The sequence below is a fragment of the Thermobia domestica genome, chromosome 2, assembly GCF_964235325.1.
Source record: "Thermobia domestica chromosome 2, izTheDome1.hap1.1, whole genome shotgun sequence".
Classification (NCBI taxonomy): Eukaryota; Metazoa; Arthropoda; class Insecta; order Zygentoma; family Lepismatidae; genus Thermobia; species Thermobia domestica.
Window position 1 is genome coordinate 146,065,742 of NC_137455.1, and position 13,663 is coordinate 146,079,404.

General features: G+C 35.4%; 1 protein-coding gene across 1 annotated transcript in view; it reads left to right on the forward strand.

Moving 5' to 3' along the window:
• The window catches only part of COX5A (Cytochrome c oxidase subunit 5A), a 38,824-nt gene extending 29,928 nt beyond the window's left edge, over window positions 1-8,896 (forward strand). The window contains exons 3-4 of the mRNA XM_081746886.1: window positions 5,639-5,809; window positions 8,423-8,896. Of these exons, the coding sequence (XP_081603012.1) occupies window positions 5,639-5,809; window positions 8,423-8,524 (273 nt within the window). The 3' untranslated portion in view covers window positions 8,525-8,896. The remainder of the gene's footprint in view (window positions 1-5,638; window positions 5,810-8,422) is intronic.
• Window positions 8,897-13,663: the final 4,767 nt, after the last annotated feature.

Here is a 13,663-nt window from a genome sequence, read left to right on the forward strand (position 1 = left end):
GGAAAAATCGAGCCCATTTTATGCATAGGAAATGACTTGTGCTTTTTGGTGAGATAAGCCAATAATACAAACGGGAAACCCATTGGAGCAGTCTTAAGTTGTCAGTTTAAGTAATTGTTACTTTACTAATCACTTACATTTTAATGTTTGATACGATATAACAATATATATATATATATTTACAACCGTAAGTAGATAAACATAGTTACATAGTTATAACTGTTAGTAGCTTTCGTATAGGCGTATTTAGCTAATACTGGTATTTTAATATCATTTATCTTTTTTTATCATTTTGTACAATATAATTTTTATGCATTTAATATAAATGAAAAAGATCTAAGTAGAAGACTTGGCATGGTCAGTTGTAATATTCCCTCCCTCAAGTCGTTTATTATGTCATACCTTTAAATACTTCCATATGTAATAATAAAACATTCTTTCAAATCTTATTTTTGTGGAATTTGGTAAAAAAATTAATTAGTCTCATTAAAGTTACTAATTGTGTTTTTCTTTATATATTACATTTTTAGGAGCCCATTTCATTTTCGTTGAAATTGACTGAAGGAGTATCTTGAAACTTTTCTGAAAATCCTGATGTTAGATTTGCTCTTTGAGAAGGGAGCCAATTTCTTTCTTTAAAGATTTCCATTGATGTGTATTAACCTTAAGATGTCTTATAAAGTTCTTCGTTTTGTTTACGTTTATGCCTATCCTATGTTATCCAAACCTTCATTTAGCTCTGACAGGGATTCTTTAGTAGTGGACCTTTATTTTATTAAATGTCGCGAGTCAGAGAAAATGGTTAATCTGGTACTGGAAATCAGAGAAGCGTCAGGGAAAAAGATATAAATTATTTTGCAAGAACCCTGAACTGTCACATTTTACCCTATGTTGGTAGCAGTATCTGGATGTATATTTTATATTAACTAACTAACTAACTAACTCTATGGCTTATGGAACCCGGAGGTTCAGTGCCGCGTTCACAAAAGCTCTCCACTGACTTCTATCCTTAGCTAATTGCATCCAGTTTCTACTTTGTATTCCTATCTCTGCAAGATCCATCTTAATATTGTCCTCCCATCTGCGCCTAGGTCTTCCTAATGGTCGTTTTCCTATGGGTCTACCAGTCAAGACTTTGAAAGCGTTTCTACTTTCTTCCATTCTAGCTACATGACCTGCCCACCTAAGCCTCCTAGACTTGACGACCTAACAATGTTGGGTAAACCGTATAAACTATGTAGTTCCTCGTTATGAAGCTTCCGCCATTCCCCATTCTCGTTCCTCTTGGGTCCGAATATTCTTCTCAGGATCCTGTTCTCAAATACTTTCAGTCTATGTTCTTCCCTCAGAGTAAGCGACCATGTTTCGCAACCATACAGAACAACAGGCATGATTACCGTTTTATATATTTTAAGCTTCAAATTCCTCGACAGAATTCGCGACGACAAGAGATTTTGAACCGAATAGTAACACGAATTCCCTGCTTTTAGTCGACATTTAATTTCTTCGTGAATATGATTTTCGTCTGTTAATATTGATCCTAAATATTTGAAAGTATCCACTTTATCAAAAGCATTATTTAATATTTTAACGCCTCCACAATTTGCCGTATTACGGTCCCGACGCACTTCCATGTATTTAGTTTTCTCTGCATTTACTTCTAGACCCATGTCCCTGCAAGCGTTTAATAAGATCTCTGCATTTATTTCTACTGTTCTCCTATCATCCCCTATTAAATTTACATCATCAGCATATGCCATAACCTGGTGAATGCCGTTCAACTCTAGGCCCTGGTTGCTATCTTTGATTTTCCTTATGGCGTATTCCAGCACAAAGTTAAATAATAATGGCGACAACGCATCTCCTTGTTTCAGGCCATTTTCGACGTGGAAGCTCGTGGACAAAAATTTTCCTACCCGGACTTTACTTTGGGATTCACTTAAACATATCTTAATTAATCTAATTAGCTTTCTCGGTATTCCAAGTTCTGTAAGAACGTTGTATAATGTTTCTCTCCTAACCGAGTCGTAAGCCTTTCTAAAATCAATAAATAGTTGATGTACCGGGGCATTGTATTCCCACTTCTTTTCGAGTATTTGGCGAATGGTAAATATTTGGTCGATAGTTGATCGATTTCGTCTAAATCCGCACTGATAATCTCCAATAATTTCATCTGCGTATGGGGTCAATCTTGTTAACAGAATATTTGAAAGGGTTTTATAGGATGTTGACAGAAGAGAAATGCCTCGATAATTATTACAGTCAGTTTTGTCGCCTTTCTTGTGAATTGGAACAATGATTGATTCTTTCCACTCTTGTGGCAATTCTTCCTTGTTCCAGATAAGGAGAATGAGTTTGTGTATCTTGTTCCACAATTTTTTCGCCTCCAGCTAAAATTAACTCAGCCGGAATTTCATCTACACCCGGAGATTTGTGTTTCTTCAATTTCTTTATAGCGGCTTCCACTTCTATTCGATTGGGTTCTGGAATATACTTCTCTGCGGTGTGTATCTCCTTTTCTCCACGCACATTAGTTTTTGGTTGCGTGTTCAGCAAATCGTCAAAGAAATCTCTCCATCTATTTAAGAGGCTATCCGTATCGGTGAGAACTGTTCCGTCAGATTTCTTTAATATATAAGCACGAGGTTGATAGCCTTTCTTAAATTCGCTGATCCCCTTATACATATCCCGAATATTTTTATTTTTACTATTATCTTCAAGTTCCTTAATTTTAGCTTTCAAGAAATCCCGTTTCTTTGTTCTAAAAGTTTTGGAAGTTTCCCGCCTGATATCTGCGAAATTTTGTGTAGTTGTTTCATTCGGATTTTGTAGCCACCGTAATTTTGCCTGTTTTCTCTTCTCTGCTAGTTTAATGCATTCTTGGTCGAACCATGGTTTGTTCCTACGTATTTCCGCGTGTCCCAATTTTTCTACTGCTGAACTTTTAATACTATCTCTAATTTCAATCCAAGTATTCTCAACACTAGTGCACTCCGAGTCTTCTAAAACCGCGAATCTATTCGAAACTTCAATCTGGTATTCCTCTCTTACCTGGCTCTCTTCTAATTTCTTTAAATTAAATCTCTCCGTTTTCGGACATTGAATATTACCTTTATTCAACGATAATCTCTCCCGTATTATCGCTACTACCAGGTAGTGATCAGTGTCACAATCAGCCCCTCTAAACGACCGGACGTCAATTATGCTAGATTGTCTTCTTCTATCTACTAAAACGTGATCAATTTGATTATGTGTTTTTCCGTCTGGTGATGTCCAAGTGTATTTATGAACGTCGCGATGTGGGAATTTTGTACTCTTCACGATTAGGTTTTTGGATGTTGCAAAGTTCACGAGTCTAACACCGTTGTCATTACTTTCCTTATGCAAACTTTCGTTCCCTATAATCGGTTTGAAAATATCCTCTCGTCCTACCTTCGCATTGAAATCCCCTAATATTTTATATTTCCTTTACAAAATCTTTGGAACTACATGTAACTTGAGTAAAGTTAAAATCTGACGAAAACACACATGAAAGCAATACTATATTGCCGAAACTGTAACACGTGTTAGTAATAATGTGTGTTTACTTTGTCAGATTTCATTTTTACTTATGTAAAAGAAGTATCACACATCTGAGAATCTAATCTGAGGAGAGAATTCTTAGATTTGACAAAAGTAATGGTATCCTATTGATTCAAAGAGATTCAAGGTGTAGACTGCATTTAACTGCAATTAAATTTTACGTTAGGCAATTACTGCAGAAGCCTTTTTATGCGTGTGTGTGTGGCGTATAGACATATGCACTAGATTTAGTATACGTATATAGTAGAATTATAGTGCCCTAAGGGCATTGATATATCGCTTCTTGTGAGATTAGCAAATTCAAACATTGTCGGTTCGGTCCGAAGAAAGGTGGATGACCTTCGTACTCACCAAATAGTGTTGACATTGTGACGTCTATCCAGCGTTGTGGGGACAATTGAGGAGCTGCTTGAAAGAAAGAAAAAAATAGTGAAGTCTGGACTAAAAGACTAGCATTAACGGCCAGAGGAATCGATGTGCTGTCCACACATCACCCCAAGGCTTGAGTTTACAAGTCAGCTAGTAGGCCCTGGGTCCTAAGAGCTGTTGCATCAGGAGTTCATTTTTTATGTACTCCGTTATATAGAGCATGTGCAACAATGCTTCAAATCTGTGAATTATTATAGACACTGTATCATGCATATGTTGAAATCACGACCACTTTTCACAATTGGATGGACAATCACTTTGGGTCTGTCACTCACTCAGGAGGTAGATCCAAGTAAAGGCCAGCGACTGTCATGCGAAGCAGAGTACTGCAAGCGCAGTATATTCGAAAGTGCTACGGTTAAGGTTGAGGTACATGACCGAACTCGAATGTGTTAGTGGAATGCTTTGCCGCTCTTTAAGACGATGGACTTCAGATTGTTAGCTTTTTGTGAATGTTTAGCGTTTATTGTCAGTTATATGAACCTCAGGCATCAACGAATCAAATTATCATCATAATTATTATTTTGTAATGGGTGGAAGATTGATAAGTTTCCATGCACTAAAATCCTCCACTAGTCCCTTCTTTTTGATTTAAGCATATTCTCCTTAATATTGCCCATCAGTTTTTCTTCCTCTCTTCTGTTTCGTATTCACTATACCTTGTAGCACGTATCCCGATTTTTTTTTTCAAACAGTGTGTAACAAATCAGTTTCTCGTCTTCATTTAAATTATTTGTAATATTCTCTACCTTTCTTTTTGAATATTTCATTAAACTTGCATTTCATCAAATCGGTTAACTTCTGGGAATTATTTTCAGAATGTTCAGAGAATATTGGATTACATCTGTAAAATAGTTGCCAATACTAGATTTGTGAATAAAATGTAGAAAGTAGATGTAGCTTAGTTGTAAGGCATTCGTTTAGCACTAATTGCAACGGTTCTTCGTTGCTTATGCACTGATATGTTAATGAAGCAATTGATATTTAGCTTCCTTTCTTGAAATCTTGTTAATGAATCGATTGTAAAGTTAGTTAGGTTTAACAACATTCAATTCCTTTTGCACTCATTTATTTTTACATTCAATTCAATTACAGTGATAAATAAATCGCTCTTGGACGAAAAGTATCCGTACATTTCAGTAAGTGGACAGTCAGGTTAGGTGCACTTATGTTTTTTGATGTAAATAAATTTCCAATTCAACTGTGATTCGTCGTGTCATCTTAACAAGTATTTGTTCAACTGTTTAAAATATCTTAATTTCTGGAGGTAGTTTCGAAAATTTCAATTATTTTGAACGTGATTCTACATAGGTATTTTAAATTTTTCTTTTACTTATATGCGTGTATACTTCTAGAGGGTAAATGAAAGCTCAGCTACTTTTAATTTTTTTCTTATATACCTAATGTGTGAATCATTTTGTGAAACGTCTGTGATTGATTGGTACTGTATATTTTTGGTATAGAATCTGAACGTTACTATTTCTTAAAGGAACATAACAGAGCATAGATCCAAAAGTATGAATTATGGTTACTGCCGGGTTCATGCCTGTACCGCAAAATAATTTTAAATCCACATTGAATAAATTCGCTAGATTTTATCTTATTTTACTAACTTCATATTTTCTAGGCCATGTCAGATTTGTGTGGAATGGATTTAGTGCCAGAACCAAAAATCGTATGTGCGGCTCTACGTGCGTGTCGTCGAATTAATGATTACGCATTAGCTGTCCGATTTCTTGAAGCAGTTAAGGAGAAGTGTGGTGCTAGAGTAAAAGAAATTTATCCTTACGTACTTCAGGTAAGTGAATTACATTGTGCACTGTAATGTAAATCAGAATACTTAGTAAAGACGTTTGAATAAATTCCTTTTATCTTAATCAAATAAAATTTGACACAACATATATGGTCATGGTGGAACTAATTAATAATTATTGTTTTAACAAATATTTCAAAATAATGAAATTGAGCTAAACAGGTGATTCTCAAACTGCGGTATGCTTATCAAATGGTTCGATTGGAATGAGAGAAATATCAAACCTAGAAGCAGGTCGTGAAGTATCCACGTTACAATCTTCAAAGAAAATATTTGGAAAGGTGCACTTATATTGACCTAGTGAATGGTGTAGTAGGATATGCTTTCCAGTAACGAGTATAGCGGCTATACTATAAAGTCTTGGGCTAGTAGCTCTCTTTCAAGAAAGCTAGCTACTACTCCATTTACTATCCCTGGATTTGATTGGAAACTTAAGAGTAATGTATTACTGACCATTTATACGAGTTTCAAACACGAGATCATTTTTCTAAAGTGAAGGATCCTGCCTTTTAATAAAATTATTTAATTGTCCTGTGATGAAACACTTCATCAGTTTCAAGAAATAATAACGTAAGAAATTTTGGTTGCAGAAACTAGAATTTTTTTCCCCTTAAATCGGTGACCATGCAGTCAAATTTTGTTCACTTCAGTTTGTTCCAAAGTAAGCACCAAACTACGTTTAAAGTTGGAGCAGAATTTCCTCTTAAGATTTTCAGTGGACTCGTATAATAGATGTGACAGGATTTATAGTTGTACTATTCTCTGCGGGAAGATTTATAATAAAATTTCCATAATTTGTATGACTCGTCCAGTCGGTATTCAACGGGACCACAACCACCTGGTTCTCGTATTATTTATCTCGTAAATTTATGTAAGCAAGCACATTTAAAAGTAACATAACCTTTATTAAAAACTGTAAGAACCTATAAATTGAAAATTTAGGCATAAAAATTTGCAACTAAACCAGCAGGTAAAAATCAGTCTGAAAATTGACCTTTTAACTACGGTTTAGTTTTTTCTAAGTTTATCTCTATGAATATCTTCAGGTTTCTTTTTGAAGTGGGTCTAGAGGGCTCAGCGTATAATTAAGTAAATTCCTACGCGTTGATGAGTTGTCATTGTGATTTGTTAACTGTCATGCAGAGTACAGATCAGTCTGGGAACTGTTGTTTGGAACTTAAACGGAAATTTTAAATGAGATAGAATTAAACTAATCTTTGAGGGAATACATGTTCTCGTGTATGTGTCCCCGTGAAAATCTGGGCGATATGGTTAAAGTTTCGAAAAATTAAGGTTGTGACAATACACATTCCTTATCCCGGGTTAATTTTTTCTCATTATCAGGATCCTAAATTTAAGTTTCAAGACGTGTGGTGAAAATTAAGTAAATCCGAATGTTTTATTTGATACAACTATAGATTGACTAACACAGGGTGCGAAATTTCCGAAGTCTTACGGAATACTGATTTCGATGTTTCCCTTCACGATTGGTGACAATAAGGATTTTCTTTGAATTCAGTTATTGTCAGTTAATAGTAAAATCAAAAGAACCTGCGAAATAATAATAATAGCGAACGTAGAAAGACAAGAACAGGAGATTCAGGGATTACCATAGATACGAACTTCGAACATACCACAAACGTCGTATTAATTTGTCAAGCAGGAAAACTATATATACAAATAAAAGCTTAAAACCCACAACTTATAATTCAGAAACCCTCTTTTCATGAGGGTTGATAATCACTGAACTAAACGAACGAATTACGAATACTGTTGTGTATTTTATAGAAAATATTCAAATCTCGAGCGGAAATGCTGAGCCACGAAAAGTGGTTTACATGAGAAAATTCATGTATTTAAACAATTCTTATTAATATAATAAGTATCAGATCTAGAATTTTCTTTCAGTATTTATGATGCAAATACATATATAAATTAGAAAAGTTGTTCAGAAATCAAAGAAAAAGTAACTTGGTCAGTATGATTTTAGTATTGAATGCAAGACAGTTAAGAACCTTATATTGCGTTCAATAACGTAGGACATAGTAGTAGGTTAAAAACGCAAGCAGAGTGTAGACGTGAAGCAAATCTGCTAACTGTATACATTATAGAGCTTACCGAACTATGGTTTCAAACTAGAATAAAATATGGTTTTAAATAAGATAATGTGTATTCGTTAATATTACACAGCACAAGTATTTTAGATGATTAATATGTCCAGTCCTATATGGTTTAGTAGGCCACAGAAGGTTTGTTCGTATTCATTGTGGACAATTGATATTAGTTCTTTAAGGGAAGTCATGTTACAAGAAATTTGAACTGAAATTACTTACGTGTATAAAACTGAAGGGGATTAAGTTTCGAAGAATACCATCTAAAGAATCATAAGTGAAGAAGCAAAATTAAGAAAGAAACAGAATCCCGATGTGGTTCCATGTGAGTTTGAGAGTACGTATTATTGATAGTGAATATATATACGCATTTATTAAAGGATACTTATTATGGATTGGAGGAAATGTAACATTTCAACACACTTATCGCGTTCAGAGCTTACGACATTTTTTAGTTATTCTTAAAATTTTTGATTGTATTTTGCAGGAAATCCAGCCAACACTTGATGAATTAGGAATTTGTACTCCTGAGGAAATGGGTTATGATCAACCAGAACTGGCCCTTCAAAGTGTGTATGACATTCATTAAAGTTAGCTGTTGTAGTATTTGTGTTAGAACCGGAAGGCTCTACTGAAGCGTGATACAAGAACAGCAGTTCCATAATCTGCTTTTATGGAAGTGGTGCTCACATTTGAATTAGTTTTAAGATCCGTTATAATCAGGTGTTGTATATGTTACTTCAGCTGCAATGATGTAATTTAATACCATAGTCGCTTCAAACATTGAATTGTACAAATTTCGTAGAAATGAAATAAAGTAATGAAGTTTAGTTTATTATTTTTTAAACATGGTTTTGCTTTAAAATTTCACAATCCGTTTCTTTCTTTGGTGGTCTCTGATGGTATAACTCATATGTTCTTGTAAATTTGTTTCATATGTCAATAAAAACACATAGTCTCACTTTTTCCTGTTTTTTACGAATTTTAGAAGTTGGCATTTCAATTTGTGAGCAGATGTACTTACTTGTATATTCCTTTCCATTACCTTTTAACATAAAAGGCAATTTTGTCAATGTTTAAAATACCGTTCGTATGAAGCGGTAGAGGTTGTATATTTTAATTTCAAACTTTTTGCTGTTCACTTACAAATATAAATACCTTGAATATACTTGGAGATATTTCATATTGTTAGGAGTAGTGTAAATTTGTGTAGTTTTTAAACATCAGTGGACCTAATTGTGTACTGCACCGAATATTTTTTAATTCTGTATGATCTCGATCAAATCTGTGATCGTGATCACCATCATATCCGTTAGTGTAACTTCATATTTAATTATTCATTTTTGATACTGTTCTCTTATAAAATAAAAGTGGAACACACAGTTCTGAAGAAACAACAATTACATGAAACACTTGTCTCCACATCTTTGTACACTGCACAAATCACTTTACGTTGTTGTATGTCTTCCCCTAGCTTGATTAAAAATAATAATCCTGTAGTGCTCTTTTTGTTGATTCGTCTCGGTGCAAAGTTAGGTCTACTGCTAGTTATGTAATATATATCCTATAACTTCAATCAGTAAATATTGTCTCTCCTCGACTAGAAAATCATTTACTGTTACGCATTTCGCATATTTTGTTTCTAAATTATAGATATTTGATCAGACAGACAATATGGATAGACATACATTGTACACAATGTTCTGTACTCCTCGTATAACGATGAGTATATTTACGTACGTAACATACGCATAATGCAGAAAAAAGATCAATTTCACACAAACATGTATATCCGAAATCGTATTGAGCTGAAATTTGTGTATAATGTTCTATACAAAAGGCACTAGGAAAGTTTTGCAATAGAGTAGAATGGATTATAACAGGAGTTTGCAACTTAGCACGTGTTTAGACATGTCCAAACCTGCACTGTAGAAGCTGTAGTCATTGTTTGTCAGTTGATTTTCAGCTGTGTTAGTAAAAAGAGGTTGGTATATTGTTATTGTGGTCAAAAACTGAATATCGGTCAATTTTGCACGTGGTTTAAGTGTTGATCAGTGTTTAGAGGAAATGACTCGTGTGTTTGGAGAGGATTGTCCTCATCGTACAACGATATTTAGGTGGTACCGAGCGTTTCAAACAGGAAATTTCAGCCTTGAGGACGCTCCAAAGTCAGGTCGGCCATCTTCATCTGTGACTGAACAAAAACAATTGCTGCAGTAAGGAAAATGCTTGAGACAGACTGGTTACATACCATCAAATAGAGGTATGCTTGGGCATTAATGCACTAGCAGTTCGTGCTATTCTTCGCGATCACCTTCGAGTTAGAAAGCTTTGTACCATGTGGGTACCACGTGACTTGACCGACGAGTAGATGGCGGGCGCATCGTGTTTCATGGTACCGTGAAATGTTGAAAAAAATTTAAAATGGAAAATCTTTTCTCTGTGAGCGGTATTGTAACAGGTAACGAAACTAGACTCTATTACTATGACGTCCCGACCAAGGCTCAAAACAAAGTGTGATCGACCGTTTGATTTCTGCTATTTGAATGCTACATGGCAAGAAATGGATAACGCCAACCAATCAGAACTGTGTAATTCGTTCGTACTTCCGGGAGCATTACTCTCCCGAGCTAGTCCTGATTTTATTCCCTTCCTTCTTTTTGAAGATTCTTGCAACATCAAACTAAGATTATTTTCAAAGATTGGAGGAAGGCATATACTAAGTTTGGACCCTTAGTGACGTGAGGTCCCATGGACACCGAACACCTTTTTTCCTTCTCCCTTAGCAGACGATTGACCTCGAATACGTGTCACTCCTAGTACCTTTCTCACTCGCAGTTAGCTACAAGTACACTTATATCCAAAATGATTGTCACATATCTATAACTGTCTTCTTTGTAAGAATATAATTTGATAATGATTTTGCAGTGGACTTTTAATACTGATATTATGTGAATAATCGGGAAATGTATATTTGTGGTAAATTTCATAGGAAAAGTACTATAAATACGAAAATTAGAACGAGTGAAACAAAATGTTGCTAAATGGACAAGAAAGTTTTATTTTCGTGTTCTTATTTACTGTTCTTTTGATATGAAATTTGCCACATATGTCTTTGCCGATTATACACATCCTAACATTATATGAAATACCGGGCGAATTTGTTGTCAAATTATATTCCTACAACAACATATTTATAGACATACGACGATAATTTTGGACATGAGTGTACCTGTAGAGTTCGGATGTTCAAGCTTCACAGTTACGTTTCCTTACAGTTAGTGGAGTCCGACGGACCACACGTCACTAATTGTGTTACTGCTTTGTTCGAGGGCAGTGTTCATATTTTATACATTTTGAAAACTTTTTATTCAATTTTTTCTCGTACAATATGGTTGACAAACATGTCCCATCTACTGTGAATGTGTATGATTCTGATTACACATGATTTCTTCTGATGTGAATGATTTGCAGAAAAAAATCATTACATGTTAGATAATATTTCAGAAAGTGAAAGTAATGCAGTGAGAAGTAAGGTAGAACAGACCTTTGCAAATTTGGCGAAACTAATATATACTTAAAAAATTTCACAAATCAGTAAATGTCTTGCCTTCCATTGACAATAATTTTGAGGAGTTCGTTTACTATAACACGCGAAGTGTCCACATACGCAAAAATCGAGTGCGTAAAATGAGTTCTCCACTAGGGGCACTTGCAATGTAGGTTGCTAGTAGGACCAAAATACCAGTAGTTATCCCTGGAGCTTTCCATTTAAAGGTCGCGTCTGCGCAAAAAATGTTTCTTACAATAGCCTGGTTTAATATCGTTGAGAGACCATTAAAGTGGCCAGTAATCACCGTTAATTGTGGTAGTGTCGTATATCTTTGGATCTCTTGTAAAATACTAATATTTACGATAGTTCGGATTGTGGACTGTTCCTCTGTCAGAAATGCACTTCATTTATGGAGAAGCACTAAGTAGTAACCGGGAAGCCAGGTGTATGTAAAGTGAACGGTTCCAAAATCTGAGGTAAACATCTCACAACTTTTTAACAGCTACTTGATATTCGCCTTCGAGAAATACGATCTGTTTTGCTGCCAAAATGAGAACATATGACCTCGTACTTTGCGTATGGATCAGCTCAGAGGGAAAGTATTTCCATCGATACAGGCATGTCTTGATACCAGAATACGCACTATAGGACAGGCGCTCAACACACACTATTTCAATATGTGACGCATCATGATTGAAGATGATGCACCCATTACTAGTGTGTATGGTGCTGAATTCATCACCACAGGAAGAGTTTCGTTGGTTTCAGGCACTTTTGCAATAGTTTTTCGAGCAAATTGTTGCTATACCGGACCTTCTACTCCTGATTTTGCGGACCAAGGCGGCAATATTTATTAGGAGAGACATGTTCAAAAGCATAACAGTTGCTTCAAATGTTAAAGAATTTCATCCTACTCTTCTCCAACACCATCAGCACAATTTTTCACTAAATGTATGATGTGGTGAAGTCTAGGACAACCAAATTGCTCTTTATTTGTTCTCTATCTACCTCTGTGATGACAATTACCGTATATTTCTACGTGATATCTTGCGGAGCTTTAAAAATTTGTCATTAGCAATTAGGCAGCTACTTAGCTTCACAACGACAGCGCACCTGCACACTTTCCTATGAATATCGGAGACTTCCACAATCAAATATTTGAATTGACCGTGGCGAAAATATGCCTTGGTCAACATACTCGTGCGACTTAGCTATATTGGATTTATTTCTGTTGGTGTGCAAGCCAGGAAATAATTCGTCGGTGCCATCTGTGGGATGAGGCCAGTGAGAGACAGTTTTAACATCGTCTATGAGGTGTTCCTAATTTCCTCTATCTCGTACACGTAATACAATTTAAAAGTATACCGAAGAGAATCTCGGAGGGTCAATCGTCATGGTGATGCGGTAGCAATCATTTTACATGTTCGATCTTTCGATCAAACTTTCAACATAGATAATGTTCGGACCTAGGATGTTTTCATCATTTTACTTGAACGGCACAATGTAGGGCGGGGGAAGGGAACATATATCTAAAAAAAAATAAATAAATAAAAAATGATTGTGGCTTCATCACGCGTAAACCTCCGAACCAAATTATCAACATAGAGGGGTTCGGACCTGGTATGGTTTTTATCATATCCCTTTGACCGTAGAACTTGGGGGAGGGGGAAATATATATATAAAATGAATAGAACCTAACTCGAACCACCCAACCGATCTCGATCAAATTTTCAACGTAAATGACATTCGGGCCTAGGATAATTTTTATCATGCCGTGCCCCGCAACATGGGGAGGGAAGGGGGATATATAAAAAGAACCGAAAATGACCAATATCAAAGAGCGCTTTAGTAATAGTAAAAACGGAAATATTACTATTTTTCCTTAATTTAACCCAGCGAAATCGGGGTGCGTCTTCGATTCGAAAAAAACTTAAAGTTATTATTAACGTGTTATTAAAACTACTTTGCTAGCCATAAATATTTTTAATTTTGTATCATATTCAATCATTCAAACAACAATAGTGTCCTGCGCTTGCGCAGGACGTGCGGGTTTGCTAGCATGCATTATTCAGAATGCTTTATAGGCGGCACAAGGATTCTTCCACAGGAAATGAGGGATTCCGGGGTATTTTATTAAGAAAAATAAGTCCGATTCATGACGCACGCAACGACGTT